Source organism: Mytilus edulis, chromosome 4 (genome assembly GCF_963676685.1).
Source record: "Mytilus edulis chromosome 4, xbMytEdul2.2, whole genome shotgun sequence".
Classification (NCBI taxonomy): domain Eukaryota; kingdom Metazoa; phylum Mollusca; class Bivalvia; order Mytilida; family Mytilidae; genus Mytilus; species Mytilus edulis.
Genome location: NC_092347.1, coordinates 7,595,666 through 7,612,037, shown reverse-complemented (window position 1 = coordinate 7,612,037; position 16,372 = coordinate 7,595,666). Strand labels below are relative to the sequence as shown.

Genomic DNA, 16,372 nt, shown 5'->3' with positions numbered 1-16,372 from the left:
GGTAAGCTTGGACAAAAACTGACATAGATCATCAAGATGGGGTTTCATTGCCAACCAACTAACATGACCACTACAACTCATGAAAGAAATAGAGATAAGATATTTAAAACCATAATCTTACGATAGAAAAAGCTAAGTACCTGTGAAAATCCTGTTCAATGTAAGGGTCATATAGATAAATTACACTAAGGTTAATCTAAAAATCTTTTTTCCAGTAAAATCTATTTCAGCATACAAATTGGATATCAAAGTCAACAATCTAGCAACAAACAACTTTCCTTCTTTATTATTGATTCTCTCAAATTTATATAATTTATCTGTGTACTTTGAGATGGTAATAATTGATACCATTTTTTTCAGGGTGTCACATTTGTGGAAATCTCAGTCACAAAAGAAAAGACTGTCCTAACAAAGGGAAACCAATTAAAAGGTAATTATTAATTACAGTTCAATCTGATCTATTTGATTTATATGAAAATATTATTAGTTTATAAATAAGAACATGTTTTCTTCTAGAAATTGACAAAAAAGATGCTTACAAAAACAAAACAAAAACTTATGAAACTCAAACAAATGCTACTGTTTCTTCTGAAACATATTTTTTTGTGAAACTCCAGGAAATAGTGTTTCTCTAATTTTTGCGCTATTTTCACATTTCCTGACCGGTGTGAGAAAAATATTTCTCCTCACTAGTGAAAAATCTGTTCTCGGCAAATGATTAGTCGAAATTTGATTATGACGTCAAAATGTTTTGTTTTCTTCTCAATTTTCCTATTGTGACGTCATGAAAAAAGGCGACCTTGCCTGATGACGTCGCATATAAAGAGCACAATTTTCTGAAAATCTTTGAAAAAGAACGATAAAAAGCATTAGAGAAACAGATTCCGACACTATAACTCGTGTATTACGATATTTCTCCACTCTCGACAGTTAAATTTTATTATTTAAAGGGCTCGGCAAGCCTCGCGCTTTAAATAATAAAATTTAACTGTCTCGAGTGGAGAAATATCGTAATACACTTGTTGCAGTGTAAGAATCTATATTTCTAAAATCAGTGCTTATTGTTTCTCTGTTTTATCTTAAATATTGCTAGATAGTATAGTTAAAAAATTAAAAAGATCACAATTCAAAAGTTTTCAAAATAAAAATAGAACTGCAATATACTTTAATGCAGGAATGTATGCAATATAAGTACAATTGCATGTCTTATCATTCATTTCTGCATAGCCAAAATAAAAATATATTGAAAATCTGGGTGAGACATGAAAGGAGTGCATCATTTGTAAAAAATCAATAAAAGTCTATGCCTTCAAATCACCCAAATTGTAGTATTGAAATTAAACTATTCCCTATGTTGGACAATTTTCTGTAATACAAGAACTGAGACTACATGTAAACTATTAACAATCAGTCATCATAATCATTTCCTGAGAAGGGATGAAATACAAAAACAATTAAATGTTCCAGTAGTATGATTATGTATACCATGAATACTTATTATGTAAAATAAATGATATAATATTCTTTTCTTCCAGAAAGAATTTCAAGCAAGATGGCAGACCTGTTAAAAAGAAGAAATTTTCTAAATAAATACTTATTTTATAGAAATCTGTTTTTCTAATCCAATGGTTGCTGAGATTTATACTCTGATGTCGTATAGCCTTCTGACTTGTTGGGCTGTGGTATGTCAGAGACTTGGGATAGCACACACAAACTGTAAATTTAGAAATGAATGCATGCATAACTACAAATTAAAAAAATGATATAAAAGTATTGCGATTCTTGATGAATGGACACAAATGCGAGATCAATTATTGCAATTTCTTGAAAAGCTGTATAGAGATATATACATTAATAAAAACTTCACAATTACCATTTTCTACATAAGGAAATGCCTGTATGTACTGAAGTCAGAAATTTGACAGTTGTTTACCATTCTTGTGATGTGTTTGAGCTCGAGTTTGCCATTTGATAAGCGACTTTCCTTTTGAATTTTCCTTAGAGATCAGTATTTTTGTTATTTGACTTTTTTTGCTCATTACGCCTGGTCTTTATCAAATTTATTACTTCTATATATGCACTAGTAAAACAAGTTTCATATTTCCTATACATTTGACAATTGGCAGGTTTTAGCTATTTCTATTCATAGCCTAACAGATTAGATCAATTGGTATGTCTCCTCCACTATCCGCTGTAACAGTATTTCAAAACTATGCTTTGAAACCACAATCTTAGTGGAAACAAACTTGGCCTGTAACTTACTGAGACGGTTAACCTTTTAAAAAGTTTTGCAACAAATCAACCCAACAAAAAAAAACAGGAGTGCACATGCTCAAATGTCTCAGCGCCTTGACTAACCATTAATTAATATTACTGTAGAAACATTAGTTTCTATGGGGGTTTAAAATTTCATGGTTTTGTCTCTTTTTGTTAGAAGTGATTGGGATTTAATTTCATGGTTTCCAGTTAATGGAAGCCATCTTACATGGAGGTTAAATTTTCTTGGGGGTTTTAATTTCGTGGATATATTCTTTCCACGAAATATGAACGAAATTAAATACTACACACAAATTTGTGCTTTTACAGTATGTTGATAGTTGTGTTAAGTTTGTTTAGAACTATTACATAAACTTAACAGTATCCAAGAAAATTAGGTCAAAGGTTGGATAAACCATACTGGAAATACAGGTACACCTTACAATCATTCCATACAATAAATATGCTTAAATATACATGCAGTTGACTTATTGCATATCTAAGAAACAAACTTAACCAGGAAATCTTAACATTGACCAATGAACCATGAAAATGAGGTCAAGGTCAGATAAAACATGCCAGACAGCCATGAATATCTTACAATTATTACATGATTTAAATGTAATAGTTGACCACTTGCATATAGTATCTAAGAAACATACTTAACCAAGAAAATGGAAGATTGACCATGAAAATGGGGTCATGGTCAAATGAAAATTGCCAGTGACATATACACCTTACAATCATTCCATACACCAAATGTAGTTGACCTTTTGCTAAAACTATGAGAAAAATAGAACAAAAAACAAAAACTTAACATTGAGCAATGAACCAGATTGACATGTACATTATTAAGTATTTGCATACACCAAATATAGTTGACCTGTTGCTAATGGTATTAGAAAAACAGACCAAAACACAAAAACCTATCTTCAACCACTAAGCCGAGGTCAAGGACTGATGATGTCAGTAACTACAAGTAGTTCTTCGTTAATTATGTATCATTATTATTTTGCTTAGTTTCTTTTGTTACCTTTTCTTACATTATACTCTTGATACACTGAGTTTTACTGCATGTTTGTTTATTCTGCATTGGTTGGCGTTATTCTGGGAAGGGTTGTGATTTCACAAAACATGTTTAACCCATCCACATTTTTGTGCCTCTGGTCTTTTGTTAGCCTTGAATGTTTTTTTAATTTTAGTTCATTTATACTGAACAAGTACACATTTTTATTTAGAGGCCAGCTGAGACCCACCTCCTGTTGCAGTATTTTCTGGCTGCGTTGAAGACCCATTGGTGGCCTTCAGCTGTTATCTGCTCTTTGGTCAGGTTGTCTCTGACTTATTCCCAATTTTATTTTTGTCCATTGTGCAACCAACAATTGCAATAATAAATGCACTCAATTTCTGAATTGACAGTACTCCCATTATAAGGTTTTTATTGTGCTGCATCTTTGTTTGATGAATTTAGTCATAACCACATGATTTTAAATTGTTCTTATGTTGTTTTATTATACCACTTTTAGAGAAGGGGAAGGTGCTCACAAACATGTTGAACCCTGTTACATTCCATATGTACAAGGTCCTAATAGAGGTAAGGGGGAAGGTGCTCCTCACAAACATGTTGAACCCTGTTACATTCCATATGTACCAGGTCCTAATAGAGGTAAGGGGGAAGGTGCTCCTCACAAACATGTTGAACCGTTACATCCATATGTACCAGGTCCTAATAGAGGTAAGGGGGAAGGTGCTCCTCACAAACATGTTGAACCCTGTTACATTCCATATGTACAAGGTCCTAATAGAGGTAAGGGGGAAGGTGCTCCTCACAAACATGTTGAACCCTGTTACATCCATATGTACAAGGTCCTAATAGAGGTAAGGGGGAAGGTGCTCCTCACAAACATGTTGAACCCTGTTACATTCCATATGTACCAGGTCCTAATAGAGGTAAGGGGGAAGGTGCTCCTCACAAACATGTTGAACCCTGTTACATCCATATGTACCAGGTCCTAATAGAGGTAAGGGGGAAGGTGCTCCTCACAAACATGTTGAACCGTTACATCCATATGTACCAGGTCCTAATAGAGGTAAGGGGGAAGGTGCTCCTCACAAACATGTTGAACCCTGTTACATTCCATATGTACAAGGTCCTAATAGAGGTAAGGGGGAAGGTGCTCCTCACAAACATGTTGAACCCTGTTACATCCATATGTACAAGGTCCTAATAGAGGTAAGGGGGAAGGTGCTCCTCACAAACATGTTGAACCCTGTTACATTCCATATGTACCAGGTCCTAATAGAGGTAAGGGGGAAGGTGCTCCTCACAAACATGTTGAACCCTGTTACATCCATATGTACCAGGTCCTAATAGAGGTAAGGGGGAAGGTGCTCCTCACAAACATGTTGAACCGTTACATCCATATGTACCAGGTCCTAATAGAGGTAAGGGGGAAGGTGCTCCTCACAAACATGTTGAACCCTGTTACATTCCATATGTACCAGGTCCTAATAGAGGTAAGGGGGAAGGTGCTCCTCACAAACATGTTGAACCCTGTTACATCCATATGTACCAGGTCCTAATAGAGGTAAGGGGGAAGGTGCTCCTCACAAACATGTTGAACCCTGTTACATCCATATGTACCAGGTCCTAATAGAGGTAAGGGGGAAGGTGCTCCTCACAAACATGTTGAACCGTTACATCCATATGTACCAGGTCCTAATAGAGGTAAGGGGGAAGGTGCTCCTCACAAACATGTTGAACCCTGTTACATTCCATATGTACAAGGTCCTAATAGAGGTAAGGGGGAAGGTGCTCCTCACAAACATGTTGAACCCTGTTACATTCCATATGTACCAGGTCCTAACAGAGAGCCTTTTTCAGTGGTTTTCATTGGTTGCTTTTTTAGTTTATTATTTTAGCAAAAATCTTGGTTTTGGTTTTCTTTTTGAATTGATTCACATTTTCCAATGCTTGGGTTATTTACAGCTTACTATATAGTATGCAAACAAAAAATTGATCTCCGTTTTGTTGGTTGTGTAGATTTGAATTTTGAACTGTGGTAAACGGTTTATTTTCTTTCTTCAATTTATCCAAAGTCTTGAAACACTAAAATAATTCAAAGATCTACAACTGTAGTTACCATCATATCAATGTATATCTTATCACTTTCTTATGAATTGTCTCCCTTGTTTTACTGTGCTACAATATACAACAACTCTAATGAAGTTGGTTTTATAATTTTATTTTGTGTCGGTCCCCATAATGGGTAGTCAAATCGCCATGGATATGACAAGCAACAAGTTATGTCAAAGGTTATCTGTCCAGATATAAACAAAGAGACAAAGTGAGTTATCCCCCTTCCTTACTACTCTATGACATAAACAATAAACAATCAATCCACTAACATTATATTTAAAGTTTAAAAATTGTTGTAAAAATTTCAAATTGAAAATACACACTGGTTTGAAAAAATAGTGCAAAATTCTTATATATTTTGTTTTATGTTTTTATCAATATAAATTGTAAAAATTTCAAATTGAAAATACACTTGATTTTCGAAAATGTCATTGTGCAAATTCCTTTCATATTTTGCTTCATGTTTTTATCAATATATATATATATATCCAAAATGGGATAGAAAAGTTCCCAATTTGTGGAACATGAAAAAAAAATTCTCTTTCAGATAAATGGCAGTCAATTGAGCAAGAATACAATTGACTGTAAATTCATTTATAACCAATTTAACTATCAAATATAATAATCTTGTTATAAACAGGTTTTTTTAAATGAGAGCCCTTATTTGTCTTTTGATCTGTATAATTAATCTTCCTTTCTATTCCATTGTCTATAAAATTAAAGCCTAATTCTGCCCTGACAAAATATGTTGCAAGCAATGATTTCATTTATAATATAGCCATTTATCTTAAGTACAAATTTGGTTGAAAAGCCAACAAGCAATAAATAAAAATAAAATCAGCACGATAAAAATGGAATAAATTGGAATAAAAGATCACAATATAAAAGATGAGATTAAAGCAATGATAAAAATGGTTTACAATTTGTTCAAAATACAGTAATTTGGTATTGCAATATCTGATTCAACAAATGACTGATAACAACATGTAAATAAAAATGTAAAAGCACCCCAGATAATAAATATATATATGTAACAACCTACATGGGAAAAAATGGCAAAAAAAACTTTCTACACAAAAAAATTTGATCTTTGTAAGAATGAGAAAAAACATGAGTCTATATAAACACATGATTCAAAATTTACAAATACAGTGTTGGGAATAATTATACACAAGTCCCCATTAAAATTTGAGTATTTGATACTCCTGAAATGAAAATGTACATGCCCACTTACGACGACTTGCTGCCTAAATATTGGGCTTCTGAACACCTTGTCTATAAACATTTTATGTAGAGTATCATGAATGCCATGGTTTAGTTTTAAACTACAAAATGGATATTAGCTGTACAATATTACATTATATACAATTTCTAGCTATGCTAGATATAGAATTTTATGTACATAATCTAAGGCAGTGAAATAATGATGAATCTACAACATGTAAGAGATTTGCATAGTCAGAAAAAAACAACAGTGAGATAAAAATCACCAAATATAGTACTCTATCCTCTAACATAACAATGTTATATAACAGACAACAGCTAGGATATATACATAATGTCTATGTAATTATCGAAATCCATATACCATACCAATATTCTATAATTCTACCCAATCCATTTTTATGGCAAAAACTTCACAAATGATTGAAATCTAGGCCCAGTAGTCCACCAGACAAATACATTAACAAAACATAACAACTGCTGGTTCAATTTATGCTTGTTCAATATTAAGCAACTGTTTCAACAAATGGGTTTAAATATAATGTTTCACTAATTGGGCCTTGAAGTATTCTTGTTTTCAAAATTCCAATAGGGAACATACCTTGAAGTATTCACAACACTAATTTTTTAAAGTAAATTTGAATTGGGTTACAGCTGTAATTGACTAACAACATTGATATATTTAGATCTAACACATGTATAACAACCACACGTAAGGTTACAGGGCAGTGTTTAGAATGGAGAACCATTATAAGACTATTCAGTTTTGACTGTATTGACTACAATAAATAATGAAGTTTAACATCATTCAGATGGTTTGATCTTTGTGAATACTCATTCTAGTATCATATCAAATGATACTTCTTTGTGTTCAAATACTTATTACTTATCTTAGTATGTAAATATTTTTTCAAATTAAATTTTTTTTTTGTAGAATTTGTGGTTATCAGAACAAAATATTTTTAACCTAAATGCTTTTCTTTAAAAGGTAAGTGTTTTAGTAAGAAAGAGAATAACTATACTTTCTACTATAAACAATTCAAATGCATATCCAGCACATTATTTTTTTTCTTAGCCAATAATTTATTTATTGAAAATTTACTGTGAATTTTGAACTCTGACAACAAAGATTTTTTTTAATCAGTTGTTTTGGTTGATACAACCTTTAAAGTAAGAAATAATGTGGCAGTGTATAACAGTGTATAAAGTGTATAACAGCTGTTGACATACACACATACTAATGAGTAAACACGGGACTGTAATCATATCACAGCACTACTCCTGCCATTTCTTTGTCGTTCTGTACACACAACTGATGCTCAGAGATTTATCTCCCTTTACTTCCACAGATCTAACACTGGTAAATCTTTCTCATGAATTCCAAGTCTCATTATTATTTGCTGAGACTTTTGTCCTTTTGTCATACATCCAATGTGTGTGGTTTTTTACTCTGTCGTTTACAGTCTAATAAATACGACAAATCTATTCTCTGTTTAGTGTGGACAGTTGATAACATCTTCAACATAATTCTGTCTAATCTATTCTTCTTTTCTTTTACCTGAAAGAACATGTCAAGCTTATTTATAGAACATTTGATCTGAAACTAGTACAAATAGAACAATAACAACCAACCAAGAAATGAAATGAATATAAAATGTGAAGATTCATGATAGCTATTAAACATCTATTATCAAATTACTATGTTTCAAATTGTTAAAGCAGCATTAGATATGATATATACAAAAAAATTTAAAAATATTTTGTTTTTGTTCAATCATAAATGAAATTAAAATAGTATTATAATAATTCACTTTTAGCAGCCAATTTGGTTCAGTTTTGTCAAAATAAGCTAAGAAACATCGCTAATGAATTATTCCCTTGCATGTGAATAATTCGACCTCATCAAATATGTATTTATGTGAACTTCAATCAAACCCTTTAGCTAGAGATAGGTTATGTATGAACTAGGTGTGTTCAGCTCTTTAACAAAAGGAAAAGAATGTCCACATTGGAAGTGAAACAAGGGGATACCATTTGGTTGACTTATTTGATCAACAAAATGAATTCTTATACAGGTAACAATGTGTTTATAGTAAATAGCTGTACTGATATTTTAAATAATTTGACATTGTATACCTTCTTAGCTTCCATCTTCTGATATTGTTCTTCTTCCTGCTGCAGAACTTTTGGGTCTTTAGCTTTCCCTTTCAAACTTAATCTTTTCTTTTTTCTTAATGCTGAACTTGAATCAAGTATTTGTTTTTCTGGTCTTATTTTAGTTTTATATGCTTCAGGTACTTCATGAGGCTACAATACAAAATTAAATGTATTCAAACTATATAAATTGAGTATGTCAAGAAACAAGAACAAGTAGAGAATTAACTGACTAGGCACAAGAGAATTCCAATAAAATAATAAAATAGTTCTACAATGCCATTAGTTTCATGACATTTCAATGGAAATTTGAATATATTGAAATCTAATCACTTATTTCAGTAGTTTTATAGATAAAAAGGTCTTGTGGCCAAATAAGTGGACACAAGTTTTTTCTACACTTTCACATAACTGAACACAGCAAGCAAAAGTATTAAGAATTGCAGGACTTATAAATAAAAATCTACCAAATGTAACACATACAAAATAAAGCTCATACAAATAATCAATATGATGTTCAATAAATGTGTTGTATTTTACAAGAGAAATGTAAATGATATACAATATCACACGAATTTCAAGTATTTCCTCATCCTTCTTTATTTCATATGCAGAGTAAATGTTTAACCCTTTCGCCGATGAGTCCCGGTTTACCGGGATTCACGCTTCAGACAGCTGACGACGAGTCCCGTTTTACCGGGATCAGAATACATCTTTTATATTTCCCGCTCAAAACAGTGCAAACATGAGTTATCTTTCTTTGATGAATACCCGGATGAAAGTGTAAACATGTCGCTTCCGTTTGTTGAAAACCGTGTCAAAATCAGAGGAAATTTACGGAATTTACGAGAATTTGAAATGAGGGAACATTTTTTTTGAAAGAATATGGAAGAATTGAAGCCAAACTAGTATACTTTTTTGACATAAAATGTTGTTTTATGTACAAAACACTTGGAATGGACATCGTTCAGTGTGAGGAATTTGTACAGTCTCATAAAAATTTTCAAAATTTTGCCGTTTTGGGTTAAAAAATTACGATTTGGGGTCAAAGAGCAGAATTTTGAGAATTTCACCTAAATAATGACGAAAAATAGAAAATTTGAATATTTTATGAAGAAAAAATTATCAAAACATAAACAAAACTGTGAACATGGTGTTTGTGAATGATATAAATACACAAATAACTACAAACAAGTTTTTATTGACATTTATTATGAAGATCTCCCACTTGAGTAAAAGTAGCCAGGGAAGCCATCGTCTCAGAGTAGCTTCTGTCTGGGCAGCAATCGGTGAAAGGGTTAATATACATATATGTTCAAAATAAATTTTCAATGCCATCTTTTGCATGCATGATAACCTACTCCATATATGTAAAAAAAATAATATTTGTATTGTGTTATCAGCCAGATAAAGTAAGTACTTACTGAATATGTTCTCTTAGGGTTTAGTCGTTGAGGAAATTTATCAAAGCAATATGACTTAGTATTGATGGCATATCTGAAATAGAGAAAAAATCCATTACCAAATTTCATGATCAATGCATGGTACTTGTGAAATGCAAATACTCCAAATATAATGGACATTAATGTGGACTTATCACTATTTGTTAGAAAAAAATTTCCATGTATTTCTTGGATAAAGTTAAGCACAAATGTAAAAGTGCAACAAATTATAACTCTTTAAAGGTTTGTATGCAGACTTTGGCACAACTCAAATCTAATAGTAGTAAAGATAAATGGTAAGTATTGAATGACAAATCCTTTTACTTACGGGTGTTTTGAGATCTTGTAAAATAGATGAGCAGTTTTATCCAGTCTGTATTCACAAACAAATATATCTTGATCCCTCATAACCTTGGGACGACCTTTACAGTATGTGTTCAGATCCATCACACAACAGCTGCCAATAATAGTTTCCAAGGGGATCATTTCATACAGAGGCATTCTAAACACTTCATTAGGGAAGAACTTCCTGGACGGTTCATGGAATGTTTCATGTGGATGATAAAAGTTGTGTCCAAAGGCAAATTTATTTTGGCTGAAATAAGAAAAATTATCAATACTATTTTTTTAATCTATTTTTATTCTTTACTTATTCCATCAACAGACTTGGCAACATGGATTGTAATACAGTTTACAGGTTCAAATTAATTAACAACTTAAAAACAAACATGTCAGTAAGGGCCCTGCTTACACGTTTTTAAATAAAGGTCATTATTATATTTAAATGATGACTAAAGTCCCTACATAATTAAGCAACTTTTTTGTATATATATACATACAAAGTACATAATTTGTGTTTTTAAGTTTAGAATTGGAAATATGAATTGCTTTACAATTATATGTGATCCGACTTGTGATAATATTATTTATCTCATTTATAAATAAACTATTTCAATCATCCCATTACACTTACTTTCCATCTTTCCACAATCTCTCTATTCTGAAGATTTCCAGTTTATCATGACCGATCTCTTGCACCAGTTTATATGATGTTTTCATACTATCCACACTGATGTCTTTAGACATAGGTACATCCCTGAGTACATACACACAATCTCCTACTCGTACTTGTAACTCATCCCTCATTAACGTCATGTAATATGTCCATCCTGGAGTACCATCCTCTGGCTGGGGATCAGCTATAATTTCCTGAATGACAATAAAAAGAGTTTAAATATGTCAGAACCAAACCATAACAGAATATTAACAATAACAGCTTAACAGAAATACTGTTGCTTTTCATAATTTTCAAACAATCAATTACATTTATAAGCCTCTACAATATTTCAAAAGACATTTTTTGTTTTTTTTTTCCCATAATTTTATTTACATGTACACTGCTACAGATGTAATGTGATATTTGTGTAATAAAACATTTTTGGTAATGATAAATTTCTTGATTTACTATGTTTTCCTAAAAATGCAACTATAGTTCAAAAAGACGTCTTTATAAATTAAAAGGCATTTTTTTCATTTACACAGGTACCTTATGTTAAAATAGTGTCTTACCATATATTATTACACTAATCTACTTACCTTACTGACAGGTCGTGGATTACAGAGCTCACATAAATAATTTTCTACATCTCCTTTCACCTTCATACAATCACAATGCTGCCATATCTACAACCGAAATCACAATAATAGTTGTCATCACTATGTTCCAAAATTTTCCTTTGATCTTACTGACTGATTATTTTATTTCTCAGCACAGCTTAGTGTTATAAAAAGTTATCGCTTGAAAATTAGGGTGCACATGCCATTGTCAATATAAACATTCACATCATCAAAGGCAAAATAGCGATTAACAGATTATCATTGGTCATTTCAACCAGATTGCTTTTCTCACTTTCCTGGTACCAAATCAAGTGAGTAAATCAGTCTCTTTGAGATAACCAAAGATATAAGTATTGATATAATGTTACATACAATTGAAAATGTGTTGAACATTACAAATGATATTTTTTGGGGAAAATATATTTTTTTCTATTTTTATAAATTATCTCCCTTGCACAATACCAGATGACAAATTTTTGTCTTATTTTAAAAAAATCACGAAACATCATTTAATACTATTTCTTTCGCTTTTATTTAACATAGTATAAAGGAAGTACTTACAAAACATTTTTCACACTGTATCATGAGACCTTCATCTCTAAATATACCACAGACACAGCGAATCACCTCTTCCTCATCCTCTTCATCTTTTTCATCTGTCAATATAAACACATGTATTAACTACTTAATATCTTTTATTCTAATTTTCAGTATTTTCTGAATTATTTGAAACTGAGCAGATGACTAATATTTGCACTTGTAATAACATAACAATAGATAAACATGAAGGTGTTCCTAGTACATGGATGCCCCATCTGCAATATCATTTTCTATGTTCAGTGGACCATGAAAATGTAGTCAAAACTCTAATTTGGCATTAAAATAAGAAAGATCACATCATAGGAAATATGTGTACTAAGTTTCAAGTTGATGGACTTCAACTTCATCAAAAACTACCTCGACCAAACACTGACGAACAGATGTACAGAACAGAAAACATAATGCCCATAAATGGGACATAAAAATAACTTGTCGAAACTATCTGGTATCGCTTCTTTTTAAAGTAAATTTCTTTTAAATTGACTATAATAGGTTTTGTTCAAATATCAAAAGAAAAACATGTTTACAATATATTGTGAACATACTTAAGGTATCATCTCAAAGCCATATTCATGAGAAAAAATGGAATGTTTTTTGAAAGATGATTTTTCAAGATATAAATATAAATTATTTGTATGACTGTCATTGTTGCAAACACTACAGTATAAAACTAAACTAAACAACTTACCTTGGAAATCATAAGAGTCTGCTTCTGACACTAGTGATTGAACTGTTTCTCCTAGGACATCTTCAAGAAGAGGTAATACTTCTGTCTTTGAACCAATATACACTTGTCTTAACTTTATAATAAGATTTCCAACCCAAGACGTTTTTCCACAATATCTCTGAAATTTATCAAAAAATTTTGGCATCTTCATTTCAATTATTTTGGATTTTCTTTATTTGGTTTGAGGAACTGTATCTTGCAATAAAGTTTTTATTCAAATCCAGTTACCTATGCATGAACGTACACATATTGCAATTAGTGTAATTATTTTTTTTAATATAGCAATGCATTTCAGTGTGTGCAGTGATTTTCTTGAAAGAATATATATATATATATATATATATATTTCATAATTATCAAAAGAAACTGCAGACATTTTCTGTATTTAATGGTAATAAATTAATTCAATCCCACAACATAATGAGAATTTTTGTTAAAAATGTGTTTTCATGTGAAATATCATAAATGGAGTTATTTTGGTTTAATTGGTACCTCCAAAGAAAGTGCCAAAATTAAACTCTTCAAAATAAAGCACACACTTGTCTCATTGGCAATCATACCACATCTTCTTTTTTTTACTTAGAGCTTGCTCCTTACTGTTGTTCCAAAATTAACATATCAATTTAGATGAAGCTTCAAAATGAAACACATGCCTTTTGAGAGAAGACCACCAAAATATCCCAATGCCAAAACTTCACCAATTAAGGGTACTGTGGATTCATTATTATTCGTTGGATACCAATTTTCGTGGATTTCGTGGGCAGAGTCAAACCACAAAATTAAATATTCAACGAATGATAATTTTTCTATAGGTTTGTATGCAGACTTCAGCAAAACCACGAAATTAAATATCCATGAATATGCAAGTTTTTCTTAATCCACGAAAATTGGTACCCACGAAAATAAATGAATCCACAGTATATAGCATGAAGGTAGAAAAGATTAGAATCTGATATACTAACCTCTGCACCAATTAAGGGTATATAGCATGAAGGTAGAAAAGATTAGAACTGATATACTAACCTCTGCACCAATTAAGGGTATATATCATGAAGGTTGAAAAGATACGAATCTGATATACTATAGCATGAAGGTAGAATTAGAATCTGATATACTAACCTCTGCACCAATTAAGGGTATATAGCATGAAGGTAGATTAGAATCTGATATACTAACCTCTGCATTTTTAAACAACAGATTAATATCAGTATCAAACTCCTTTAAGTCTGTGTATTTCCCTTGTGATATGTGTTTCTCTATTACATGAAAGTCGATAGGTTTCTCTATAACTGTGTAATATTCTGGATGCTTTTTCTTTGAGGGTAATGTCAGGAATGAAGCCAGCTCCTTTCCATCTTCACCTGTAGAAAATGTAATACATTTTATTAAACCTTCAAGGAAAATCTAACTTCATGTATGAAATAGTTCAAGATCACCATTTTTTTTTTACCTTTATTGTTTTTACAACTACATTGTCAACATCACTGAAGTAAACTGCATCTTTTATTGGTTGACATGTTTCACAGATGTCTCTATAACCAGCAGTTTTTAAATAGTTTTTTTTTTAATATAAAAATATGAAGATGTGTTACATGTGTTATGATTTACCAATTAGAAAGCTATCCAATAAATTTCAAAATGAAGTTGATATAATTTTGTTTAGCACTCCTTATGTTTTCCAAAAATAAAGCACGTGCTCCGCAGGGCGCAGCTTTATACGACCCCAGTGGTCCAACCCTGAACAGTTGGGGCAAATTTGGTCACAATGTTCAAGCTTGATACTGTCTGAATTTTGATTGTGATCAAATTTTTGACATTATATAGGTTTTTGCCACAAAATTAATGTGGTTAAAGATCTAACACATCTATTGCACAATACTGTGCAATTGAATATTTTCTTCTTGAAACTTTTCAAAATTTGAAATTTGAAAAATGTTGAAAAGAAAAAAAAAAATCCCTTAAAAAAATGGTAAACGGAGATCCCCTCCACTTTATTGACCCCCCCCCCTTTTGGAGCAATAACCCTTAAACTCAATCCCATGCTTTCCTTTGTAATATTGAACCTTGTAGTACGATTTCAGAGAGATCCATACACTAAAACACAAGTTATTGTCATGATTGTTTGGAAACTAGAAACATGCTTCTTTTTGGCCCTTAATTCCTACATATTTTGGGCAATTAACCCAAAACTTAATCCCAGCCTCCCCTTTGTTATATGGTACATTGTGGTACAATTTCAGAGAGATACATGCAATTACACACTAGGTATTGTCTGGAAACTAGAAAAATGCTTGTTTTGGCCCCTTTTTGGCCCTTAATTCCTAAACGGTTGGGACCATCATCCCCAAAATAAATCCCAACCTTCCTTTTGTGGTATTGAACCTTCCGAAAAAATTTCATTAAGATCTATTCACTTAAACTAAAGTTATTATCAGGAAACCAAAGTGTCTTCGGACGACAACGCAGACGACGAAAATTCTTTTTGGGGTCGTATAAAAAATGAAGAGCTAATGAAAAATACCATTTTTTCACCACAGACAAATTTTCATTAAAAAAAACACCTTACCTTTGGATGCGACTAGATTTTTTAGTATTTGATGTAAAATCTGTGCTAGTCTGGCAGTTTGGTTCAATTCTGAATTCTCTTCAGCTAAAGCTAGACGTCTTGTCTTAACAGATCTAGAGGTTTTCAAGGCAGTAAGCTGGGTTATAAACACATCTGTTATATTGAGAAAAGAAATTATTAAAATTTTAAAGTATGCTCATTTATATATGCAAACATTAGTTTTATCAAATTTGTATCTAAAAGTTAAAAACATACAGTGCTCCTTTGACTGAAGTATAAGATCTTCTAACCTAAATTAAAGGTGATTGACTTAAAAATGGTGACATAGGGCCTTACTTAAGAAATTCCTCAGCTATTTACCTATGGAAAGAATTCAACACCAATAAAGTTATCTGATAAACTTTGTATTAGCATATATATATTTACTTTGTTAATAAAAGGCTTATAAAATAAGCAGTAACTTAAATGTAGAACAAGCATGTTAAAAAATGTGTTGCTATCCAGATATACTGAAAATATATATCTTTGAATGTATCTAAATAATTGTTAATCTTTATTTCAGTAAGTTTTCATTAAAAAGGATGTGGGAGAGCAAGAAAGGGATTTCTTGAATCACACATAACCTTTAAACTTTTAGTTAGACATTG

The 16,372-nt window shown here is 31.6% G+C and overlaps 3 protein-coding genes across 5 annotated transcripts in view; 2 read left to right on the top strand and 1 right to left on the bottom strand.

Annotated features, from left to right (window-relative positions):
* The window catches only part of LOC139518852 (rRNA N(6)-adenosine-methyltransferase ZCCHC4-like), a 30,331-nt gene extending 28,723 nt beyond the window's left edge, over positions 1-1,608 (top strand). Inside the window, exons 11-12 of the mRNA XM_071310478.1 lie at positions 361-430; positions 1,536-1,608. Of these exons, the coding sequence (XP_071166579.1) occupies positions 361-430; positions 1,536-1,590 (125 nt within the window). The 3' untranslated portion in view covers positions 1,591-1,608. The remainder of the gene's footprint in view (positions 1-360; positions 431-1,535) is intronic.
* A 1,200-nt stretch (positions 1,609-2,808) lies between these two features.
* LOC139518648 (proline-rich proteoglycan 2-like) lies at positions 2,809-5,977 on the top strand. The gene is made up of 6 exons (XM_071310124.1): positions 2,809-2,819; positions 3,783-4,063; positions 4,266-4,418; positions 4,621-4,773; positions 4,904-5,056; positions 5,943-5,977. The coding sequence occupies exons 1-6, from the start codon at positions 2,809-2,811 to the stop codon at positions 5,975-5,977; spliced, it is 786 nt and encodes a 261-aa protein (XP_071166225.1).
* LOC139518882 (histone-lysine N-methyltransferase ash1-like) overlaps positions 5,486-16,372 on the bottom strand; it is a 43,138-nt gene continuing 32,251 nt past the window's right edge. For all 3 annotated transcript variants that reach the window (XM_071310549.1, XM_071310548.1, XM_071310550.1), the window contains exons 14-23: positions 15,726-15,878; positions 14,336-14,520; positions 13,121-13,277; positions 12,394-12,488; positions 11,812-11,898; positions 11,189-11,424; positions 10,544-10,810; positions 10,198-10,270; positions 8,756-8,926; positions 5,486-8,177 (exon numbers count right to left, since the gene is read on the bottom strand). In XM_071310549.1, the coding sequence (XP_071166650.1) occupies positions 8,040-8,177; positions 8,756-8,926; positions 10,198-10,270; positions 10,544-10,810; positions 11,189-11,424; positions 11,812-11,898; positions 12,394-12,488; positions 13,121-13,277; positions 14,336-14,520; positions 15,726-15,878 (1,562 nt within the window). In that variant the 3' untranslated portion in view covers positions 5,486-8,039. The remainder of the gene's footprint in view (positions 8,178-8,755; positions 8,927-10,197; positions 10,271-10,543; positions 10,811-11,188; positions 11,425-11,811; positions 11,899-12,393; positions 12,489-13,120; positions 13,278-14,335; positions 14,521-15,725; positions 15,879-16,372) is intronic.